Genomic DNA, 26,047 nt, shown 5'->3' with positions numbered 1-26,047 from the left:
AATACACCATAACTCCCTCTAGTTTGTAAGCTTGTTTTAGCAGGGCCATCCTCAGCTTTTGTTCTGTATTATATGGCATTATATGAAACAATAAATAATATTGATAACACTGTAAAATGTAAATGCGGGCCATTTTTACAACTGTCCTTACCGCCTTGTTCATTGAAAACATGATTATAGGGTATACAAGGATCCCTCTATATTAACAGCAAGAACCATATTATTACTGAATTTAGATACATTTTACAAAATTATATTTTGCAAAGATGCTGTAATTTTTATGTACTTTCATAGCATATTGTACCCTTTTTTTTATCTGTTAGCTTCTTGAAAGGACATATTGCAGATCTGATGGCACAAATCCACGTAATGCTAATGCTTGTATCAAGTAAAAGTCCTTTTTTTCATTCTAGATCTTTGTAATTGTCTCTGCTTTTCAAGTTCTTCAGCTTTGCGTAGCTCTTCTTCCTCTGCTTTCTTCCTTTGTTCCTTCAGTTCCTTGTACCTCCATTTTGGAATCTCTAAGAAAATGTTGCTTCGATTGTTGCTTTTCCGTACCTTTTCAGGATAATATGTAGGTGTGGAAGCTTTAGTAATACGGACTTTAGGAATAACATATCCTGGCCTTACACTACTTCTTCTTAGCAGATTTACAGGAAGAAGGCTTGTTCTCCTTGTGTCTGTTATAATAGCTCTGTTTGATAAGTTAGTTTGAAGGCTAGCTTTTCTGTCTTTTTTCTTTGGTACCACAGTAACTCTAGAATTCTGGAAAAGTTTTTCATAACTTTTCGTATGGTTTTGGTCTAAAGCTTTTATTTCATGGGCTCTTTGTTTTTTGAGGATTTCCTGTACAGAGTATCGATGCTTCCCCACACATGGTGGACTTCTTGGACATATAGTCTGACAAGTTACAGCAACAAATGGGCTATGCATACTTGTGGTTATTTTTACCATATGATCAATGACTCCATCCTCTTGAGGCTCATTGAAATAATTAAAAGTAAATGCTGACTTCATACAATCTGACATGCGTTGCACACATGACTTGGGTTCTGCAGCTTTGGCTAAAAGCTCCTTCATCTTAGGCCATTCCATATTAAACCCCTCAATGAATTGCTCTGGAGACGGTTTGTCTAGTAATTTGTGCATAAGGTACGCGGTGTCATATCGTCCTGTAAACCTTGCCCATTCTCTTGGAGTGTAACCCCGACTTGGATCCACTGCATGGATATCTGCCCCTGAAAAAAGAAAGCATGGTGATCTTTTATGAGTTGTAGAACGTTGTTGCATAAATTCTTGCACAAGATAAACATCAAGCACCCAACCTCTTTAAAGGCTGTTACCTTAAAATCTATTTTAATTGTTTCAATTGAATATTATATAATATGCTGCTCTTTTACAGCATCCTCCTCAGATATTGTTAGTTGAGAATGATGCACAGCATTCATATTTAACCCTGTAGGTGCCAAAATAAATGAACATTCCAGGCAAATAAGGTGTTTCCAAAAACAGGACAAATACCTAAATACACTTTTGGAGTGTATTTGAATATTTTTCACTTGGGAGCATTTTTTATACAGAAATTGGCATTTTATGTATATATTTGTATATTTATTAAAAGTATCCATTACGATTTGACTCTATCATTTTGGGTTTGATTCGATTGATTTGATTTATCACAATGGTGGAGACTTTGGTGGAGTTTTCTGGAGTACATTGTATTTGAATTTATGTTTCAGCACAATTGTTTTGTGCATCACTCATTTACTTATTTATATTTTGTTCCAATATATATATGTGTATATATATATATAATTTCATATTTTCATAAGCATATATTTAGCTAAAATTGTGTAAAGAAAAAGTGCTATACAACTCTGAGTTTCGGCAGAGTAGTTGGATGCCATGATATGTCTTAATGAGATAGGTTTAAACAATAATAAACTCTCTACAGCTTACAGACAACTGTGGGCAAGAGTACAATACCATTCCTCCCAACCTTCCCATTTCCCCCAGGACAGTCCTGATTTTCTTTGCGAGCTGGCCCATTTGCAGGCAATGGCAATCATACGACACCTGGGGAGATCCTGTGATAGGTGGATGTACTCAAATAAAGAAATTATTGGTTTTATTTTGTGGAGAAATAAAGATGTACTTTTAATCTAGTCTCCATGTAGCTAGAGGAAGCATACTATATCATTTATCTGATTTCTTGGCTAGCCTACACTATTATTGTTTAGAACTTAAAATAAATATACACTTTTACATATAATTTTTCTAATATCACTCATTGTGTTATGCTCTAAACCTTGAAATAGAAACTAGAAAACATCTATCATTTAGAAAGCCATGCCTCACATAATAGATAAGTCAATCTGAAGCCTCTATGATCCAATTCTTTACGTTTTGCATGCTAAAGAAATTTTCATGGATTTTTAGGCCTAAAAGAGATATATTTTTATTATCATCTGGGAAACATTCTCTTTACCAGTAGAGCATAATGCTGCATTTATCATTTTGCAGACAACCCCACTTACCTGCTAGCATTAAAGCTCTGACACATTCTGTTCTGCCCTGAATCGCTGCTTTCATTAATGCTGTAAAGCCATGGACATTTCTCCTTTCAAGGTCCAGACCAGCATAGTAATTCAGCAAATAGTTTGTGATAGTAATATGTCCTAACATACAGAAACAAAGTAAAACACTTAAAATACTTATTTTATTTTTTTTAAACTGGATGCTCAACATTTGCAACACCTGAGATACGTCTACTAAACTTTAATTATGTCTCACAGTCTAAGAAAAGCCTAATTTCGTCATTTCATAAAACATAGGAAAAAGTAGTACGATTGTTATTGTTATAAGCACACTGGATGCCGTAAGCACCAGTCTGTTCTAACTGTTAACTATTGAAATGGCCATCTAGTCCTGTCTACAGATCTTCCCACCTGTGTTTTCCCTTTTTATTGAGTGCCTGTCACTGTAGCAGACACTTGGCATGCGCCCCCGCAAGTGTAGCTTGTGGAGGCATATGGTTGGACTTCTCGACGTCCTATAAGCCCACATCTCCAAATGGACTTTTCTATCCATTTAATATATCCATATGTTTTCCTTTTCTTCTCCCAGTCCTTTTTCCATTCTATTGTGTTTTATTCTTGTCATTCTACTGTATTTTGTATTCTGAGAAATTTTGTCTGTATGAGTAGACATCGATGTGTGGTAGCTTAAGATTTTTACTGAGTAGGACACTTGAGCGAATATAGTAAGAAGTGTCATTCAAATATGTAACCTTGAAGATGAATATTATTTACCTGCTTGTGCTGCTGTTATTAGAGCAGTGTTTCCTTCATTATCCTGCCAATTCACATCAATGTGAGGGCACTGAGATAAGGCGACAACTATGTCCACATAACCTTGATAGCATGCAACAAGAAGGCCAGTCTGAAAAGAAAAAGCTAAATAATTACATTTAGCGTTCTGTTCTGGCAAAAAGCTCCAATTATAAAAGTTAAGCATACACGGAACAATTTTATTGTGTACAAAGATAACAATAAACTTCTTTATTATGAAGCAGGGAATATTTTTCATTTTTTCCCAATTGTAAAATAAATTAAATCACATAGGCAATGTTGAAAACAGGCCAAATAATGTAAGTAACATAGCAAAACAAAAGGCAAAAAGTCAGAGGCATACTAAGATTTCCAATGTCCCAAACTGAGGCATGTGTACCTGTTATATGTGGGAATCATCGTGTCCAAATTCTTCACCCAATTTTTTGATGGGCAGAGTTGTGAAGTCAATAGGCATTCCATGTAGGTGAAAAACGCCCTGCAGAACAGAACACTTATACCTGATCTACTTGTGTACTTTTGATATTTTGATAAACTAGTGGTCGTGGCTGACCCCCCTGTTTAATTACCTGTCTCTTACATCTACACCAACAACCATGCCATGTTCAAAAATACGTAAATCCCCTTTATTCCCCATTCTGATGATTGGTTTGAACTTCAGCAAGTTGTCTTGACCACGTCTACATGCCTAAATGCATTAAGTTGAGCTGAGATGCGATTGGCTGATTAGCTATTTGTGTTAACAAGCAATTGAACAGGTGTACCTAATAAAGTGGCCAGTGAGTGTGTGTGTGTATATATATTGTGGCATTAAAAAGTGTGTATTCAGCACCAAGAATAATACATAGTTTTTACCCTGCAGGGTGTGAATTCACAGCCCCAAGGATATTTAAGGTTCTTGTATCTTGCAATCATCAAGTGTGTATTTTGGGTCCCTTCCCCTGGGGCGTTCCTGCTGACGTCAGTGGGAGTTCCCGCTGACATCAGTGGGCATTCTCGCTGACGGCAGCGGAAAACACACCCATTTAAAGGGAAAATGGGCGGGGAGCAGGGCGTGTCAAGACCCCGCTCTTGCGACCGTTAGGATTCGGGTCTTGACCCGGAGAACAGGAGAAGTGGTCCAACCCGGAGAGTTACCAGGTATGTTAATCATACAGGCTTCAGGTGATGGAGGGAGCCTGGGATATAATGCCTGTTGATTAGGTCAAGTACCTACAGTAAACCAGTAAACCAAACAGCAAGCTGTGGAAAAGAGTTCAACTTCATGCAGACCTCTTAAAGGGGCGGCCTCCCCTGGCAGTTTGCAGGGCTGGGGCCAAATCATGACAAGAGGCCCAAAAACTGAGCCCTGAGAGACACCAACAGACAACAAGTACCAGAAAAGGAGACAGTAAATGCACGGTCAGAAAAGTATGTTGCCCCTGCAACAAAGTGAGGTCGTACTGGTGTGTCTTAAGGGCAATCTTGCCACAGCATTTGTGGACATATCTGTATGTCTATGGGGTAATTAAGGGGTTACTTTGTTAATATGATTATTTGGTGGATCATTAGCTAATAAGTAAGTTCCGGTTTCCGGTAAGTTAATACGTGTGAAATTTCATTACATTAACAGAATTTGTTATAATATTTGGTGTCACGCCCCATCCAGGCTGCATATCTCTGGTTTCCCCTGTTTTGCTACAGTTCCGCTGTCTCACTATACTCCATTCCTGGATTCCCCCATGCTCTATACTGATTTCTGATTCTTTGATTCCAGTACCGCTCTTAGCTTCAGCTTCTGTTTCCTTTATAAGTTGTGCCCCACCCGTTCTGTTTGTTTCAGTCTGCAGTCTTTCTCTGATACGTGTTTAGATTAAATGTTTAGTTTGTTTATTAGTAATTCGGTAGGCATGGTTTAGTGTTAGGACCCACTGATATATTGGAGTACTTTGGCGTAGGGTGGGCTAAGCATGCTATGGCCATAATACGTGACGGAATCTCCAATCTTATCTTAGAAAGGGGTTCTATTCATGTCCTTATATTTTAAGTGTCTAGTCTATCCTGTTTAGTCCTGTTATTTCTGTATAGTCTTGTCATGTGTAACGTGGTCAGTCTTGTCAGCCCTGTCCTAGTATGTATCCATAGCTCCCAACACTTCAAAATGTGAAAGAAATACAGTTTTAAAAAAACCAAACAAAACAATACAAGCAATTGCACTTTACAATGTCACACTTGCATCTCCACTTAAAATACGCTTCATTTTTGTCAGCACAGTCATGCATATTAAAAATAATCAAGATATTGAATTGAATTCCATGAGGCTCAGCCAGACATACTGTTTCAATGCTGGCTGAGCATCATAGAAAGTGCAGTGAACAGTAAAGCTACAGATGCTAGCTGTGAACTACAATTCCCATGATTCTCAGCCAGCCAGGTGTCCCCCCATAATGCTGGCTGAGTATCATTGGAAGTGTAGTCCACAGGACCCTTACACACTGCCTTTACACACACCTGACCATAAACACACATATACACATACACTGCCTTTACACATATACATACATACACATACACTTCCCTTACACACCAGCTTACAAATACCTAAACAGCCACTTTTTCCAATCATAGAATCTATTCCATTTTTAGTCTTACATCAGTGCATTAGACACATGTAAGACTGTTTAAATGTAGTACATGAAATATTGGAAAATATTGGTGAATATAGAATAGTCTTACTTGCACTGCTTATTAGAATGTTTGTTCTTTATTATGATCCTTGGAAATACACCCTACAACACATTTTTAGCATCAATGGTTAAAGTGGTTTCTCAAAGCAAGTCTTTCTATATTTAAACATATATATTCTGGCGCTTTCGCACCAGAAAAGTGTGGAGCGCTAAAATAAATGTTTTTTTAAAACTCACCGTTTATAAGTAGTCGCTGGGTGGTAACATGTAACAGAAAAAAATGGAATCCAGATTCCAGATTGATAAAGCCAGAAGGTGAAACGCGTATTTGGAGGACTACCAGGACTTTTAAAGTACACACTATTTTATTGTATACTTTGTTGGGTTGATTTTAACATAAGTTTACAAAATAAATGTGATTTTACTGCATCCTGGGATTTCCAAACATTTGGTGTGCTACAGCTGCTACCTGCTTCAAATAAGGGTCTGCCTACCCTGTATTAGGCACAAGCCACAACACTCAGAGCCAGGTAATTTTATGGCTCAGAGCAAGGGAGGAAAAAAACACAGAAAGACGTTTAGGTGAAGTGCCGGCTTAAAGGCACAGTCATTCTATATACAGACATACTGCACTATTATTTTTGTATTTCTGTTTTTTCCGTTACATGTTACCACCCAGCGACTACTTATAAAGGGTGAGTTTTTTAAAAATATTTATTTTAGCGCTCCACACTTTTCTGGTGCGAAAGCGCCAGAATATATATGTTTGCACTTTGTCACTTTGTGGAATAGGGGGTCATTCCACGTGTGTTTTTTGAGCTGCTATCTTCTAAACCTTGCACCACCATCACTACTGTTTGCTTTCTTTCTATATTTAATTGTGATTACATTTACCATAAAGTAAATATTTTAAAACCGACACATTATTTTTCACTCAAATACTCATTTTTTCCTTTAGGAAATGATATAAATATCTCAATGATGTGACTGGCAGAAAAGGCACTGATTTGATTTAAAAGGATTAGGTTAGCCTAATATACAGCTCTGTGTGTAAATCACACGGCAAATAAATGGCTTTAAGCGAAGTACACCAGCCATGTGAAGACTATTGATTTGTATCTTAAAACAGAATCTATAATAGTTTACAATGTAAAATTCAGTTCCAAAATGTAACATTTTAAGTGGCATTAAAAACACTATAGATATAGCGATGAGTGATCACGTTTTTTGGAATGGTTGGCAGCAATTACAAGATGGGGTCATACAGGCTTAAAACGAGCCCAAAAAATCTGACAGGTGTTGCTTATTAAGTATTGGCAAATACAAACTCCTGAGGAAACAATCAAGGATCCTTGCTTAGCCAATTTTTCCTGCTTCTAACACATCAACATGACATGTTCACTTGCTGCCTAATATCTCCCACCTACTGACAGGTGCCATGATAACATGATTATAGGTTTTATTAACTTTGCCTGTCAGTGGTCATAATGTCACGGCTGATCGGTGTACATTGTTTAGATATTAAATGTATTAAAATATAAACACTTAACCAGGGGCTCCATAAGAAAATGGCTGGGGTACCACCTTCAATGTTTGCCTTAGTATATAATGATAACAGTTATGCTGTACCAATGTCAATGTTTGCCTCAGTATATAATGATAGCAGTTATGCTGTACCACTGTCAATGTTTGCTTCAGTATATAATGATAGCAGTTATGCAGTACCACCGTCAATGTTTGCCTCAGTATATAATGATAACAGTTATGCTGTACCACCATTAATGTTTTCCTCAGTATATTATGATAGCAGTTATGCTGTACCACGGTCAATGTCTACCTCAGTATATAGTAATAGGTGTCTTGTAACAAACAACTAGTTTTAATTAAGGATTATTTATGTGCAAGTGCAAACAAGTACGATAATATATAACTGGAAACACTGTTAACAATAATACACATTACCATGAAAAAACAGCTCATCTTTGTAACACATTTCTTTTTTAAATATTAAAAAAATTGGAGCATAGAAAGCATTTACTTGGGCCCCGCTCCACGCTCCCTAGCACACAATCACTCCCTCCACTCCCGCATCAAATTTTTTTATTTTTTTTTGCTGGCATAGATCAATTGAAAATGACATGTTAACTCAGCATTGAGGGTATAGATCAAATAAACAGAATCAGACATACAAATCCTGAATGTGCAGGTATACAATAATAATGTATGGAAACATAGGATATCAGATACAGATCAACAGAATAACACAAAAACCCAGCTTTGCAAGTATAAATCAATTGGAAATCACATATAAACATTATATATCACATTATAATCACATATCACATTACAGGTATATAAAAAACCTAAATTAAAGACATAGATCACAGGTTGCACACTCCAAAAGCCAGCCCTGGTGTCCACATAGAACTTGACCAGCACCCAGATTACACACAAAAATTACAGTCCAGCCTGAGCCAAAACAGCCCAGCATAAACATCTTTGTCCGCAAACATCTTTGTCCCATAAACACCCTGCAGGGGCGGGCTGGGCCGGGGGGCAGGGGGGCAATTGCCCCCCAGGCCGCCCTGAATCCGGGCCGGTAGCGTACCTGGCGGGGGCGGCCTGAGGGGTGACAGCGCGGCAACTGTGGCTGTGCGCCGGGATTTGAAGCCACGCCCACCATCTTCCGCACCGGAAGGACAGGACAGAGAAGAAAGGAAGAACGAAGAGGAGGAGGAAAGTGACAGTGACAGAAGAAAGGTAGGACAAGATTCAGGGAGAGTGGATAGTGTGTGAGAGTGATGGGTGTTATGCTGAATGTTTGTGAATGAGGGTTTCAGATAGCATGGATGTGTAAGTGTTGGGTGATAGCATGGCATAGGGAGGCTGTAATCACATTCCTTTCATGCCCAGAAATGATAGGAGTGTGATTGCTGTTATCAATTTTTTTTTTTGGTCCAACTTTGGTGTGTTAACACTTTTATTGGACAGAATAATTATATATATATATATATATATATATATATATATATATATATATTGCAAACAGCAGTCACACTCCTATCATGCTAAGTCAGCCAGCACATGCTAGAACCTGGGCATGATAGGATTGTGATTGCTGTTAATTATATATATATATATATATATATATATATATATATATATATATATATATATATATATAAATTAATTAATATTGTTGTTGATTTTTTTTTAGTCTAATTTTGGTGAGTTGCTTTTAATAAAGTATTTTAAAGTTTTTTTTGTTTTTTTTTTGTTTTTGGCCAAGTGAACGCTGAATTTTCAGTTTAGGTCCAGAATTTTCATTTCTGTGCATCCCTACTATATACTAAGCCAGTTACTGACGTGGTAGGCCTACACCACATCAATATTTGGCTTAGTATATAGTGATAGGGGTTGTAGTACAGTATTGTCAGTGTTTGGCTCAATGTATAGTGATAGGCACGCATTGACGTCAATGTGTGCCTCAGTATATAATAGTTATGCTGTACCCCTGTCAATGTTTGCCTAACCATAGAAACTATGCAGTTTTAAAGTGTGTGTGGGGGGGTGCCACATACAGTATATGCCACAGGTGCCAAATACTCTCGGTACGCCCCTGCGTCATGCGGCAGTCAGACCCAATGGCTGTGCCTCAGCTCTTTGTCCCACATCTTAAAAGGGGTGGGATGAAGAGATGAGGCACAGCCATTGGGCGGTGCGTGCACGCCGGCCGCTTTGATTTCATTAAGCGCCGGTGGAGTGACTGCCGCACGACAGCCGCTTTCAATGTCGCTCGCAGCCGCTTTGGTGGTGCAATGGGCCAGTTGACTAGACTTGCCCCCCAGGCCTTGGGCTGCCAGCCCTCCCCTGCCTGCATGTGCCATCTTTGCCCATCCCCAAATCACTTAAACATCCATGATACACACACGTATACAGTCTACCTACTCTGCCCACTTTTCACTATCTATTCCCACTTTCTCACTATGTACCCCCCTCCCCACTTCTCACTATCCACTCCCCCTTATAGTTCACTTACCTTGATGAAGTCTTGTGGTGGGAGCGCATGGCCTCTGTCTTGCTGCTCTGCTCCAGCTTCACTGCTGAGCGCCGGGATTTGTTGTCAGTCAGGACAGCGACGACACAGGTGGCGGTAGGGAGCGGAGGTGATAGAGGGGCGCCGAGTTGTTGCTGAAAACTTTTTCATGAGCGACCGCTCGGTGCCCCTCTCTCGCCTCCGCTCCCTGCTGCCTGGGTGCACACCATGCATCCGCCTCAGCACGGCCCTGGCTTTGGTAATAGGACGGCGCCTGACGCCTAACGTGACCACATTTTACTTCTGCTATTCAGGGACACACTATGAAGTGCATGAGATTACACACAAAGGTGTGTAGATATATATATATATATATATATATATGCATTAGACATGCATTTTTAACTACATAATATGTACTTATCTCTTTGAAGTAAAGACCGTGATTGAAATATGATTTCAAAATAACAGCTGAATTGGCAGTTTCTTTAATATTAGCCCCTGCTGCCAATATATATTAATATTAGACCCTGCTGCCGATATATATTAATATTAGCCCCTGCTGCCGATATATAAATATATTAGACCCTGCTGCCAAAATATATATTTATATATATATAAATATTAGCCCCTGCTGCCGATATATGTAAATATTAACCCCTCTGCCGGTATATATAAATATTAGACCCTGCTGCTGATGTATATATATAAATATTAGACCCTGCTCTCACTCATTCACACACATCATCCACACACTAATTAATTCATTCTCTCACTAATTCTCACTATTTATTTCAATATTCTTACTACCCTCTTTCTCACTATCTACCCCCCCTTTCTGAATATCTACCCCCTCTCCCCCTTTCTAACTATCTACTCCCTCTCCCCCTTTCTGACTATGTGACCCCTCTCCCCCCATTTTGTAGTTCATTTACCTTCCAGAAGTCATGTGGTGGGATTGCGAGGCCTCTGTCTTCCTGCTCTGCCATGGTGCGCTCTGCTTCACTGCTGAGCACCGGAATATGACATCATATTCTGGCGCTCAGCTTGACATGCTGGCACCGCAACCGAGCCAGATGTCTCGCGGAGGAGAACAGAGGGGTGCCAACCGTTTCCTGAAAACTTCATGAGCGAAAACCACTCGGCACCCCTCTCTGTCCTCCGCGTCAATAAGGCTGCACGGAATCCAGGCAATCCGGAACATGCAGTCACCTAGTGGCGCCCCTGCTGCCATGGTGCCCTGTGCTGCAGCACGTTGCGCACACCCCAAAGGCCGGCCCTGAATACCACAAATATTCCATTTCTTATTAGAATCCTTTGAAAGCAAAGTGGCAATTCAATGAATTAAATATATATATAATAATTATATGGTATAGCGTTTATATGTTATGTTACAACAACTACATCCCTTTTATGTGTATAAACTACTATTAAGTAAAGTCCAAGTCATTAGTTAATTACTATTCATCTATAAAGTGGCTGAGATTTGATAAATGTCAAGCGAGCAAAGAATGGTTCAGTTCAACATATTAAGAAAAATATATTGAAAGCCCAAAGCTGGGTTAAGAAAGGGTCATAATATTAATTTAAAATGTCTAAAATTGGACTCGAGGCATTTTGTGAAGTAACAGGATTAATAAAGACTCAAGACTCATTCATTATCCTCACATGTTGCTGTACCTATTAATAGAATCTCCTTAGCTTGCATGCTTAAGCTAAGTGAACCATAGAATTGTAACAGAGTTGCAAAACAAAGGACTCATCATACGCATAATACAAGACTCAATTGTGCAACCACCTCCGCATCGCTAATATAAATGTAGTTGAGAATGCAGGCCCAATCCCAGGCCAAATGACACTCAAAACAAAGAGTATCTTTTGAGCCCCCACCCATCATAATATACTACCGGGATTTACAGTACCATGCAGCCTCACCAAAAAAATTTCACTACTTTCTTGGAGAGTATAGTGCATGTACACAGTGACAAGCAGAAGCGTTTGACCAAACGCATCTCCTATAAGCAAAGAAACTTGTGGAGAATGAGTCATATGCTTGGGGGGATTTTTTTTGAGTTTCAGTACATCCACAGGCACTTACAAACCAGAACACAAAGCTAACATTTTTTGTGAACATAGTTTCTGGGGTGCACAAAAGGTTACCCAATATGGAAGCACGGTATCTATCAGGCCCAGGAGGATTCTGGTGCTCTGCTTCTTGATGGGACGGTTATAAGAGATTCTCCCAACTGGCCCATTTTGCACTATGAAAGACTCTGCCTAATTGGCACCCGTCCATAGAACTATGGTGCCACCCATACATAAGAGGTAGGGTGCCAGGATATGATGTCATATCTCAGGGCTTAAAAGTAATCAAAGGGTCAACTGGGTGGTTTGGGTCAGCGTCTAACATAAAAAATATGTAAATGTGTTACGGTCAGGTAGACGATGGATCCAACAATGCAGGTAAGCACAGCTAAAGAAAGTCCAGAACACAGTCCGAGGTCGAGGGCAACAGCAGGCAGCAAGGTCAAAAACAATCCGAGGTCAGGGCTGGTAGATCAGGTGCAAAACGGTAAACAGGTCCGGGTTCGTAGGCAGGCAGAGAAGAATCGTGGTCGTATAAACAGGCAAGAGGTTGGTACACAAGGCAGAAATCAAAATAGAATGAAACCTATAGCACACCCAACGCTAGAGAACGTTTAGAACGGGCAAAGACGAGGCAAACGAATGGGGTTTAAATAGAAAAGGAAACACTCACGTCATCAGCCGCGCCGTAGAGCGTGTCGCGCCCTAAATTGATTTTAGGTGCGTTATCTGGAACCACCACCAGATGACGCACTTCCGCCGTGTTCCTGGCGTGTGCGCGCGGCGACGCGTCTGGAGCGTGAGCGGGTGCGCGCGCCCGACGAAGAAGGACCGCAAGCCCCCCGAGAGACCGCGGCAGCACCGGAGGCGGAGCCGCCGACGTCGGGGGACCCAGCGTGAGCGGCCAAGGTACGTGCAGCGGCGCGTGTAACCCGTCGGCAACCCGCGTGCGGGACGGAGGTGGGGTTGCCGACGCCCGGCGAGCCGGCGTTAGCAGCCGGAGAGGGAGCCGCGGCGGCGCGCGTAACAGTACCCCCCCCTCCAGGAGCGCGCACCGAGCGCGACGGAGCGGGACGAAGGGGGCAAAGCGCATGAAAGCGAGCGACGCAACGGGGAGCGTGAACGAAGCGAGCAGGCACCCACGTCCGCTCCTCAGGACCGTACCCCTTCCAGGCAACAAGGTACTGGAGACCGTTCCGCACGCGACGGGAATCGAGGATCCGGTCGACGACGTACTCGTCATGGCCCCGGACGACAAGGGGAGCAGGATGCTGGAATGGAACGGAGTGACGGTTGGAGACGAAAGGCTTGAGCAGGGAGACGTGAAAGGAACGAGGAATCCGCATGGAAGGGGGGAGGTCAAGGGACACGGACACGTCATTAAGACGTTTACTGATGCGAAAGGGCCCGATGTAATGGGGTCCCAAGGACCTGGACGGTTGGCGCAAGCGGATGTTGCGAGTCGACAACCATACCCTGTCACCCACTTTGTATTCCGGGGGAGACGATCGTTTGGCGTCGGCCGCTCGCTTGCAGCGATGCTGGGCACTGGAGAGAACGTTGCGAAGGGAACTCCAATGTTTCCGCATGTCAGCCACTCGACGGTCGACTGCCGGCACAGAAGAGGAGGAACGAGAAGACGGAGGAGGCAGGATCACCGGGTGGTAACCCAACGCAGCAAAGAACGGGGTACTGCCGATGGATTCGTGCAGGGACCCGTTGTACGTCATCTCAGCGAGGGGAAGGAGAGATGCCCAGTTGTCTTGACGGACATTGCTGTACATCCTCAGGTATTGCTTGAGGGTTTGGTTCGTTCTCTCCGTTTGCCCATTGGTCTGTGGGTGGTAGGCAGACGACAAGTGGTGTTGTATGCCGAGCTTACGGCAAAGGTGTTTCCAATAGCTGGATACGAACTGCTTCCCCCGATCGGACACCATGTGTAGAGGAAGACCATGTATGCGGACAATGTCTTTGATGAAGATGTCGGCTAGTTGCATAGAGGAAGGCAGGCGCGGCAAAGGGATAAAGTGGGCCTGCTTGGAGAAGCGGTCAACAACCACCAGGATGGTGGTGTTTCCTTGGGACCTAGGTAGATCCACGACAAAGTCCAGAGAGACGTGTGTCCAGGGAGCCGTAGGAACGGGAAGTGGATGCAGGAGACCCTGTGGACGCGTCCGGGGGGACTTCTGTCGTGCACATGTATGACAGGCAGCGAGATAGGACTGGACATCCCTGGCCAGGGACGGCCACCAGAAGGAACGACGGATGAGGAACATCGTTTTCCGGAAGCCAGAGTGACCCGCCAGCAGGGAATCGTGACCCCAGCGAAGGACGTCCGTGCGATATTTGGGAGGCACATGGAGACGACCTGGAGGAGGACGTTCATTGGCCGGGATGGTCCTTTGGGACATACGGATTCGGCTCATCGTGTGGGTAGACAAGCTGGCGATGAGCCGCGTGGAGGGTATGATGGGGTCGTCGCAGCGCCGATCGTTTTGATAATCAAATTGACGGGATAGAGCGTCAGCCTTGATGTTCTTTGTTCCTGGCCTGTAGGTGATGTAGTAGTTAAAACGTGTGAAAAAGAGCGACCACCGTGCCTGGCGAGGACATAACCGTTTAGCACCTTCAATGTATGCAAGGTTCTTGTGGTCTGTCATAACGACCACGGGTTGTTCGGTACCTTCTAGTAAGTGACGCCACTCCTCAAATGCCATTTTGATGGCCAGGAGCTCACGGTTGCCGACGTCATAGTTTTGTTCGGCTGCGGAAAAGCGCTTGGAGAAGAAGGCACAGGGATGGTATTTTGTGGTTTGTTCTTTGCGTTGTGACAATATAGCCCCAGCACCGGTTTCAGAGGCATCGACTTCCAGGAGATACTGTTTTGCTGGATCCGGACGTAGAAGGACAGGAGCCGAGATGAAGGCTTGTTTCAGGTTGTCAAACGCCTTTCTGGCTTCTTGAGTCCATAGGGTAGGATCAACTCCCTTTTTTGTCATGGCGGTGATGGGAGCCGCTATGGTGGAGTAGTTCCGGATGAAGCGCCGATAGTAATTGGCAAAGCCAAGGAACCGTTGGATGGCTTTGAGTGTACGAGGGAGAGGCCATGCTGTGATGGTCTCGAGTTTAGCCGGATCCATGTGGAGACCGTCGGAAGAGACGATATATCCAAGGAAGGGCAGACTGGTTTTTTCGAAGGCGCATTTCTCGGCCTTGGCGTACAGGCCGTTCTCCCGTAGTCTCTGTAACACGGCCCTCAGATGAAGTCGATGGGATTCAAGCGTAGGAGAATACACAAGGATATCGTCTAAGTACACGATGACGTAGGACAGGAGCATATCCCTGAAAACGTCATTGACGAAGGCCTGAAATATAGCAGGGGCGTTGCATAACCCGAAGGGCATAACGGTGTATTCGTAATGCCCGAATCTGGTGTTGAACGCCGTCTTCCATTCGTCCCCAGACTTGACACGGATTAAATTGTACGCACCCCTGAGATCCAACTTGGTGAAGATCTTCGCTCCTTTTAGGAGGTCATAGATCTCTGTGATGAGGGGAAGCGGGTAACGATTCTTTATAGTGATGCGATTCAATCCCCGGTAGTCGATGCACGGCCGCAATGAGCCTTCCTTTTTGGCCACGAAGAAAAACCCGGCACCAGCAGGGGATGAGGACGGACGAATGAAGCCTTTTTCCAGGCTTTCTTTGATGTACTGTTCTAATGCCTTGTTCTCAGGTTCAGACAGCGGATAGGTGCGGCCCCGTGGTGGATCGGAGCCTGGCAACAGGTTGATGGCGCAATCGTAGGCCCGATGTGGAGGTAGTCTCTCCGCGTCTTTTTTGGAGAACACATCCAAATAGTCCCAGTAGTGTCTTGGGACGAGAGACCTGGGGTCAGTAGGAGCGATCTCGAGTATGAGATTGAGGCGTCGACAGGGTATGATGCAGTGCTTGTGACACAGGTGGCTCCATGATAGGATCTCGCCTCTTTGCCAGTCTATGATCGGGTTGTGGTGACGGAACCACGGATATCCCAGGATAAGAGGGGCGTGAGGTGATTTGATCAACTCAAACGTGAGTCGTTCCTGGTGTGTGACCCCTACTTGCAGGGTCAATGGTTCGGTCTCTTGAGTGACGATCCCTGTTCCCAAAAGAGAGCCGTCGACAGAAGCCACCAGAGAGGGTGCTTCCTTGGTGCGGAGTGGTATGCGATGTGTCAGTGCCCATTGCTGGTCCATAAACACGCCAGCCGCTCCGGAATCGAGGAAGGCCCGTGTGGCCATGGAGTGGTTCTCCCAACGGAGCGTTATGGGTACTGTCATGCGTGTGTTGGGAGGAATAGGGAAACGGCATGCGCTTAGGGAGCTTCCTCCTGTGATCCCTAAGCGTTCTCTTTTACCGGTCTGAGAGGACAGGTAGGCAACAGGTGATCGGCTTGACCACAATAGAGACAGAGTCCTTGTATTCTTCTGCATCTTTTCTCGGCCTCTGAGAGTTTGCGGACGGTTCCTATTTCCATGGGCTCATCCGAAGCGGAGACGGACGGAAGAGGAGACGAAGAAGGTCTTGTGGGGCCTGGGATGCAGGACCCAGGTCTTTTTCCTCTGTTGTGTTCTGATGTCCTTTCCTGGATCCGTTTGTCCACCCTGAGACAGAGGGCGATGTACTCTTCGAGATCCATAGGTGTGTCGTGGTACACTAGGGCGTCTTTGATTTTGTCGTTGAGTCCTTTTCTGTAGGCGGCCTTGAGGGCACCTTCTTCCCAGTTGGTCTCATGGGCTAGGGTGCGAAACTCCACGGTGTATTGGGCCAAGGTTTTACGGCCTTGCTGGAGTTCAAGCAGAGAGGACTCGGCGGTCTCCTTACGACCCGGAGCATCAAAAACAGTTCGTATGGCTTCCATAAAAGCGGGACAGTCCTCAAGCAGATAGGATTCTTGCTCCACCAGAGGCGAGGCCCATAGCAAAGCATCACCCTTAAGTAGGGATATGATGAATGATACCCTCTTGGATGATGTTTGGAACGCCTGGGGATGGTTTCGGAAGTGGAGCATGCACTGGTTGAGGAATCCGCGACATTCCTTCGGGTCCCCGGAATACTTCTCGGGTAGCGGGAACCTAGCAACAGCCCCCATGCCCTCGTGGGAGACCTCCCTATGAACCGACGGGAGGGCGGTCAGAGAACGCAGAAGATCGGTCATGGCGTCGACCTTTTGTTCCAGCGTTTGGAGCTGTGTAGACTGCGCAGCAAGACGCTGGTCTTGGAGATCCTGCCGAGCTTGCAGCCGTGCCATATCCGCGGGATCCATGTATGGCCCGTTCTACTGTTACGGTCAGGTAGACGAGGGATCCAACAATGCAGGTAAGCACAGCTAAAGAAAGTCCAGAACACAGTCCGAGGTCGAGGGCAACAGCAGGCAGCAAGGTCAAAAACAATCCGAGGTCAGGGCTGGTAGATCAGGTGCAAAACGGTAAACAGGTCCGGGTTCGTAGGCAGGCAGAGAAGAATCGTGGTCGTATAAACAGGCAAGAGGTCGGTACACAAGGCAGAAATCAAAATAGAATGAAACCTGTAGCACACCCAACGCTAGAGAACACTTAGAACGGGCAAAGACGAGGCAAACAAATGGGGTTTAAATAGAAAAGGAAACACTCACGTCATCAGCCGCGCCGTAGAGCGTGTCACGCCCTAAATTGATTTTAGGTGCGTTATCTGGAACCACCACCATATGACGCACTTCCGCCGTGTTCCTGGCGTGTGCGCGCGGCGACGCGTCTGGAGCGTGAGCGGGTGCGCGCGCCCGACGAAGAAGGACCGCAAGCCCCCCGAGAGACCGCGGCAGCACCGGAGGCGGAGCCGCCGACGTCGGGGGACCCAGCGTGAGCGGCCAAGGTACGTGCAGCGGCGCGTGTAACCCGTCGGCATTCCGCGTGCGGGACGGAGGTGGGGTTGCCGACGCCCGGCGAGCCGGCGTTAGCAGCCGGAGAGGGAGCCGCGGCGGCGCGCGTAACAAAATGGAGGCTCAATTACTATGACACTGTTCGTCATCCCCATTTTTCTGCAGGTTTCACTCCTCCTCAATCTATTTCAGTTTCCTGTTCCACTACCATCTGTATTTAAGTGTGCTGGCACAGGGTTATCATAGATCAAATGACCTGTTGTGAGCCCTGTCAAATGGTATAATGTGCTACCAGACACTTATCAAAAGCTTCTGTCAACAACAGTGCAGACACATCTTTGCTGTGCTAATGCCACTTGCTCAACATATACCTTTGGTGTTATATGCCAGCCTGTATCTAATCTAATGAACTAACACAATGAACATTATGACCATGTGTGATTATTAAAGATAATGTTGTAGCTTTCAAATCTTCAGGTAACTTGCCTGTAGCCTCTAAGTAGCTCACTTTAACCTGCTGTTATCTTCCCCAGGGAGGCCAATGCACTCCATAAATGAAAGGGAGATGTGTGATTATACCTGTTGTTAAATATCTAAATGGAAAAAAGTTAAAGGTAGAGAATGTTGGTCCTTTATTATCTGAAACCGGAAACTTGATTAGTTTGGACAGAGAGAAAGCCGACGTCGTAAATACCTTTTTTTCTTCTGTTTATGCCAAGGAAGAACCAATGATGGAGCCCCTGTTGCTTTTTATAAGGAACCATTAGAGCAAACATGGGATTGGCTGACACAAGAAAAAGTGCTCAAGCAATTAAATGCTGTAGACAAGGCCCCTGAACCGGATGGTATACACCCAAAGATACATAAGGAGCTAAGCCTAATTCTGGCCCAACCATTATTACTGATCTTTAGGGATTCTTTCAGTTCAGGCATTGTTCCATTAGATTGGCGCAAGGCGGATGTTGTGCCCAAATTTAAAAAGGGATCAAAATCTCAACCGGGCAATTACAGGCCAGTATGCTTAACATTGGTAGTGGGGAAATTATTTGAAGGGTTGCTCATTCAAGAACATATCTTGATCCAGAATCCAATTAGTAGAAGTCAACATGGATTTGTGAAAGACAGGTCTTGTCAAACCAACCTACTAGCATTCTATGAAGAAGAATGCTAGTAAGTTGGTTTGACAAATATAGATCTGAGTGTGGCTGTAGATGTGACTTATCTGAACTTTGCTAAGGCATTTGATACGGTTCCACATAAAAGGTTACTCTACAAATTAACAGAAATAGGCTTAGGGGCAAACGTCTGTATTTGGATCGGAAATTGGCTAAAAGATAGGATATAGAGAGTTGTTGTGAATGGATGTTTCTCAGACTGTAAACACAGGTATTAAGTGGAGTGCCTTTAGGGGTCTGTCCCGGGTCCTCTTCTTTTTAATTTATTTATAACTGATCTCCCAATCTGCATTGAGAGCCATGTCACAGTTATTGCTGATGACACAAAATTAGGAAAGGTAATTCAGACTAATTTTGATGTTTCTGTTTGCAGGAGGATTTAGACAGAGTTGGGGACTGGGCATGCAAGTGGCAGATGAGGTTTAACATATATAATTGCAAAGATATGCATTGTGGTAAAAATAATAAAAATGCATAAACAGTGCACAATGCCAGCAAGCAGCTGCAAGGGCCAGTAAATGCCTCTTTACAGGTCAATGGTAAGACCTCACCTTGAATATGTGGTACAATTCTGGGCACCGGTCCTTAAAAAGGACATTATGGAACTAGAAAAAGTGCAAAAGAGGGCTACAAAATTAATAAGGGGATTGGAAGATACTAGTTATGAAGAGAGACAAAAAAAAGGTAAAATTATATATACTAGAAAAACAGGATTTAAGAGGGGATATGATAACAATATATAAATATATGCACTGCCAGTATAATGAGCTCTTCAGTGACCTGTTTATTAACAGAAATGTACAAAGAAAAAGAGGTCACCCTCTGAGATTGGAAGAGCGGAGATTTCATAGGACAATATGAAAGGTATGGAATTCACTGCCAAGGGAGGTGGTGTTATCAAATAACCTTCAAAACAGATACCTTCAAAAGGGGTCTGGATATTTTTTTTAGAAAGGCATGACATACAGGGCTATAAATAGAATTAATATTTTAGAGATTCTTGATCCAAGGAGAAATCCGATTTCCTTTTGGAGTCAAGAATGAAAATTTTCCCCCTGATGGCAGAATTCAAAGTAGCTTAATTAGGGTTTTTTTTCCCTTCTTTTGGATCAAGAGTAGGAAGGTTAGGTAGAAGGGTTGAACTTGATGGACTTTTGGTCTTTTTTCAACCTCATGTACTCGGAAGCTAAAGACATATTCAAAAACTCAAAACATAAATCAAGATTACATTTAAAAAGTAGAAGTAACTTTGCAAGATTTTCATTAGTCAAATATGGGTCTCATCATGAAAAGATTGGCCTAGACCAGGAATGTCAAACTCAACACCTCGAGCACCAGAACCAGTTCAGATTTTGTGGATATCCCAGCAGCGGCAGCTCAATTGTAATGGTTGTAACTAATTAACTCACTTGTATTCAGAAGAAGGGTTTACCTAATTCCTGATCTGTTTGTCACCCTTGAGTTAAACACCCCTGGACTGGGACGGGAATTTTGAGGCAGCAGCAGGCAGTCCAAAAAACAAATGTCAATAATCAGTCCAGTAAGTCAAGGGCAGTCAGTACAGGATCACAAAGGGTTAGCAAGTTTAGGTCATGGAGCAGGAGATAGTCAGGCAAACTGTGTAACAAGCAGAAGGTCAAAAGACAGGAGGTCATGCGAGATCAAGCAGGTTCAAGTAGGGTAACATGAAAACGAACACGAAGAGTGCGTTTTCGTGTTCATTCCGAAGACACGCCGAAGAGAAGACAGCGGCGGTAAAACGTAGGCGAAGACGAAGACACACACCACGAAGATCTTCGTGATCGTCTTCGTCTTCGTCTACCATTCTCCCCCCTTCTAACTTACCTTGTCTTCGCGGCATCGCAGCAGTTCCCGGAAATCCGCAGTGGAAATCCGCAGGTTCGCCGTCATTTAACTAATTGAACAGGGAGGGAGACCAGTGGGATGTGCCGGGTAAGTTGCAGCATTGAGGTTTTAAAACCCCCATGCTGCAACTTACCCTGCAGATGCCACTGGTCTTTAACTAATTGAACAGGGAGGGAGACCAGTGGGATGTGCCGGGTAAGTTGCAGCATTGAGGTTTTAAAACCCCAATGCTGCAACTTACCCTGCAGATGCCACTGGTATCCCTCCCTGTTCAATTAGTTAAAGACCAGTGGCATCTGCAGGGTAAGTTGCAGCATTGGGGTTTTAAAACCCCAATGCTGCAACTTACCCGGCACATCCCACTGGTCTCCCTCCCTGTTCAATTAGTTAAATGTCCGTACGAGCGACCAATAAAGTCGCTCGTACAGACATTTAACTAATTGAACAGGGAGGGAGACCAGTGGCATCTGCAGGGTAAGTTGCAGCATTGGGGTTTTAAAAGTCTGCACGAGCGACTCTGTTGGTCGCTCGTACAGACTTTTAAAATCCCAATGCTACAACTTACCAGGCACATCCCACTGGTCTCCCTCCCTGTTCAATTCGTTAAATGTCCGTACGAGCGACTTTATTGGTCGCTCGTATGGACATTTAACTAATTGAACAGGGAGGGAGACCAGTGGGATGTGCCGGGTAAGTTACGGCACCAGGAGTTTAACAGTCTGTACGAGTGACCCTATTGGTCGCCAGCAGGGGGCTCGTCTGCCATCAACCAATGGCAGACGAGCCCCCTGCTGACGACCAATAGAGTTGCTCATACGTACATTTAAACTCCTGGCGCCAGAGCTGCGTTAACCCCGTATTAACCCCTTAACCGGGAAAACGAAGAAAAACCGAACATGAAGAATGTCCACGAATATTCGCCCGAAGAGAAGACAGGAACAGGCGAATATTCGCAGAATACGAAGATTTTTTTCCCCCCGAAGACGAGCACGAAGACGAACACGAAGAGCCCCCTGGTGCCCAAGTCTAATAATCATTCAATCTTGAGAACATGGAGTTAAGTTACTCGCGTGGCAGGACATATTTTCCACAAGTTCCCAACCTGACTCATATTAGAAATAATCTGACAAGAGTCGTGCTGGAAATACTGGAATATATATACATATATATACTTGTGAATCATTTAAAGATGAATGGGTATATCCATAAAAGTTGGCTTCCTTCGCTACTCCAACTGTTGAACCTCTCGCTTACTATAGGACAATGTCATAATATCGGCCGCTAACGCGTTGCCCTAAAGAGACATCAGCCGAGACTAGTTGCTTCAGGGTAAAATCAGGAACTTTGGTAATTGGGGGAACATGGCACTCTGTACCAGGGGGAACTAGTCCCAAGGACCCCTTGTACCCATCTCCCCAAAAACAAAATCTCTTCCAAGGCCAGTGTACAGGTGGCCTCACCAATCTACCTATGAATGACTAAATATATACATATAGCTGTATATAGATACATGCTGTGCATTAGCAGGCCATTGGCTGCTCAATGAAGCTCAATTAATACATTGCCATTCTACAGTTCACCCATAAACAGTCACAGCACTATTCAGCCTAGGAATGGAAAACTCCAGACAGTCCAGGACTAAGATTCAACAAAAGCACAACAATTTTATGTTTGAAGGTATGTACTCCAAATTCTTAGTATGGCAATGGACACCTGTTTTGTCCCTCATATATAAACATTTACACGGGATACTGGAAAGATCACCATGCGTTTGCAGACAGTAACTCTTATGCCGAAGGGTTTTTCAGTAGGGTAAATACATTGATGACCTGTTGTTCATGTGGAAGAGTAATGCAGGTCTCAGTGGTTTTGTTTGATATGTGAATGAAAACGATATGAAGCTTATATTTACATACACAACACATCCAAATTTCTTTTTGGACTTGTTATTAACTTCTAATGAACAACAGGCAGCTGGCAACACTCTCCTGCATGCCTCTTCGTGCCATCCTTTCCATACTATAAGAGCGTTCCAGTGGGCAAATTTATTAGCCTAAGGCACAATTCCACAACATTACATTAACAAAAAACAGGCAATTTTGTTAAAGGGAAGTCTTACTATTACTGTTAACAATGCATACTATCTGGCAGGAGTACTCTGGTTCAGGATAATTATCCAGCACATGGGAGCTCGGATCATGGGAATGTTACCTTTGTTACCTCCTATAGTACTGAGTTTTAGCATATTAAGAAAAGAATCTAAAAACATGAATATCTTACAAACTGAAATGTGTAAATTCTTCAACAACACAATCCTTTCGTTTCAAGGAGAGACAACGCTACAGGGCAAAGGATATCTCTCTATGCTATATGCTAACACAGTCCCTAAAAGAATGTGGCTCAACAATATAGTTGGAATGTTTCCTTGTGGCAATTGGGTTTGCAAATGTTGTAAACACGTTATTAAATCTAGTGACTAGATCTTCAGTTACTGGCAATACATATAATATAAGACAATTTATCACTGTACTAATGTAATCTATTTAATATACAAAATGTGGGGTTCAATACGCGGGGTGTACCACAAGACCCTAAAAAGATTTTATACATGAGTATATTTTGGACATACAAAATTATAACAAGGCAGTTTCCAGTTCATTAGCCGCACCAATGACAGGGAAAAACCAGAAGGTTTCTCCTATTGCTAGGCACTTTTTGCCCTAGTAGTAATTTGGACCTTTTACTTTTTAAGTCATTGAAAAGATAAGTCCACCACGGCAAGGAGGTGATACCTTCAACGTATAATGCCAGAGAGAAACCTACTGGATTTTCAATTTAAACACACAGTCCTACATTATAATTATGATGTAACACTTCTTTTAAGCCCTCGATTGGGGCCTGATTCACCCACAGGGACTCCAGACAACAGTATAAAACTTAATGTCTTTTTGGTTCTTATTAAATTTGGAATAGGATAAGAAGGCCCTAGTAACAAATACATTTATTTACAATAAATAGTTAAGGATAGGCTCTTGTTATATGTACAATTTACATGATTTCAGGCCACAGTAACAAATAACTATAAGAATATATTAGAATATTTATTATGGGTTTTTCTGCAAACAAGTATCCTCTTATCACATTTTATTATTATTATTTTTGCTCTCTTTGATCAACTCTAACTGCAATCTAGGCAAGGGTCATTTTAGATTATTTATACCAATGGTCTCAGGATCCAGAGTTCTATATTTTGGCATATTAATTTGAATACCCTTACTAGGCTCATCAAATATCATCCTCACATTTGTTTATACTTTGGGTCTTTTACTTTGGGTCTTTCATTCCTTATGTTAGTTTTTATACACTATGTTATTATTACTACAAATAACTATTATATTAGTTTAATATGAATTACACATTGACCGTGTCACTGAAATATTTACTTATTTAATTTAATATATTATTATAACTATTATACTAGTCAAATATAGATTGCACAATTAAATTAAATTTTTTATTGATTAATTTTAATATCCACTAGCTCAAGATCACGCCATACAAATAAGACCCGTCATATTACCGTATTTGCTCGATTATAAGACTTTTTTCAGAGCAAATGCTCTTATATTCAATGTTGTCTTCTAATCAGATCTCAAATAGAGGTCTGACTACAAAACTAAGATCTAGATCCCCTGCAGCGCTGCAGGGGACCTAGATCCTCCTCTCCGGCAGTGGAGGTCTGTGCGATGCACACAGGCAACCTCCGCTGCTGCCGGGTTTTTGGTCCAATCTCAGGGTCTCAGGATGAAGAGACAGCTTCTCAGGGTCATGCAGGCTGGAGCTGACTCATTCATATACTACTGTGATCTGATGATATCTAAATTGCCTGATTGGTGCGTTTCTACCAAAATTTCATGGATGATATCCCTGTTTTAATGCATGTTAAGTTAAGTGTTAAGTGCATCTTTAAACAATGACAAGTCAAAGTTTCCATGAGGACAGGTATTAAGAGTCGCTTGATTAACATATTTCATAAGATGCTACATAGAATCTGCATGATGGGCCATGAAATGGGTAACATTTCAAGAGTTTCAGGTCAGCTCATTTAGAAAGTTCCCAGGTATGGTGAGTCACCGTCTGGGCTCCCACATCACCCAGTACAAGAGGTACTGTATGCATGCTGTGCAATGTAGACACATTTAAAAATTACACTGCAAGTAACACCAAGTGGGGGCCCTTGTCACCAGGGGTCTTAGGGCAATTGCTGCATTGTAGCAGGTTATCCATAAGATAGGGGCATAACACAGGTCCTTGCAGCAGCAGGGGGACATCAGGTTTTAGGGCACCTTAATGTTTTAGATAGAAAATCTACCCTTCTGGTGAAAACAAGGTAAAGATTTAATGGAAAAAGGGGAAAAATCAAGGTGTTTACTCACCCTGTTGTTCCGGTCTGTCTCTTCAACTTCATCCTTATTTAAGCCTTGTCGCATAAGGGCCTTAAGAATAATCGTATTGTTACTGCTGCAGGCCTTGAACAAAGTAAATGGTTCAGGGTTCTCAGTACTATCCCAGCTTTTAAAACTGTCATCATCAAACCCTTCACTTTCATCGTCTTCTCCATCCTCGCCATACACCCACCTCCCCTGGGTCTCCAGATCAGGTGGGTAGAAGGAATCATCCGATGCAATGCTTCTGGTATCTGGCAGTATTGAAAAATCATCATACTCCTCACATTCTTCTTCCTCAAGGCTGGGTACAACTGCAAGAAGTTGCGGTAGGGGGTCAGCAGAACCCCCTAACTGAAGTCTGTCCTGTTCAAAAATAATATTTCCTGCTTCTGCCCCCAGATCTGGAACATCCTTCATTGGATTGTTTTCACTTACTACATCTTCAGTAGAGTGAATATCTCCTTTCCCCTTTCCACCCCTAGAGTCTCCTCCTGTATTCTTTGAACCAGAGAGAAGCACCAT

General features: G+C 43.2%; 1 protein-coding gene across 1 annotated transcript; it reads right to left on the bottom strand.

Moving 5' to 3' along the window:
• Positions 1 to 384: 384 nt before the first annotated feature.
• LOC149283178 (ankyrin repeat domain-containing protein 33B-like) lies at positions 385 to 26,047 on the bottom strand. Its single transcript, XM_089497906.1, has 4 exons — positions 25,514 to 26,047; positions 3,312 to 3,441; positions 2,538 to 2,678; positions 385 to 1,238 (listed from the first exon to the last, which is right to left on the bottom strand). The coding sequence occupies exons 1-4, from the start codon at positions 26,045 to 26,047 to the stop codon at positions 385 to 387; spliced, it is 1,659 nt and encodes a 552-aa protein (XP_089354032.1).

The sequence above is a fragment of the Sceloporus occidentalis genome, unplaced genomic scaffold (assembly GCF_023333645.1).
Source record: "Sceloporus occidentalis isolate IW3139 unplaced genomic scaffold, rSceOcc1.0.p SCAF_110, whole genome shotgun sequence".
Classification (NCBI taxonomy): domain Eukaryota; kingdom Metazoa; phylum Chordata; class Lepidosauria; order Squamata; family Phrynosomatidae; genus Sceloporus; species Sceloporus occidentalis.
This window is presented reverse-complemented; position numbering and strand designations above follow the sequence as displayed.

Bases quoted from the DNA above. Each gene is read 5' to 3' on its own strand.
- LOC149283178 (XM_089497906.1), bottom strand. From the start codon at position 26,047: ATGGTGCTTCTCTCTGGTTCAAAGAATACAGGAGGAGACTCTAGGGGT. The intron at 2,679-3,311 runs GTAAATAATATT...TCTGTATGTTAG, and splicing joins AATAACAGCAGCACAAGCAG to GACATATTACTATCACAAAC. The intron at 1,239-2,537 runs GTAAGTGGGGTT...TTCTTTTTTCAG, and splicing joins CAGAGCTTTAATGCTAGCAG to GGGCAGATATCCATGCAGTG.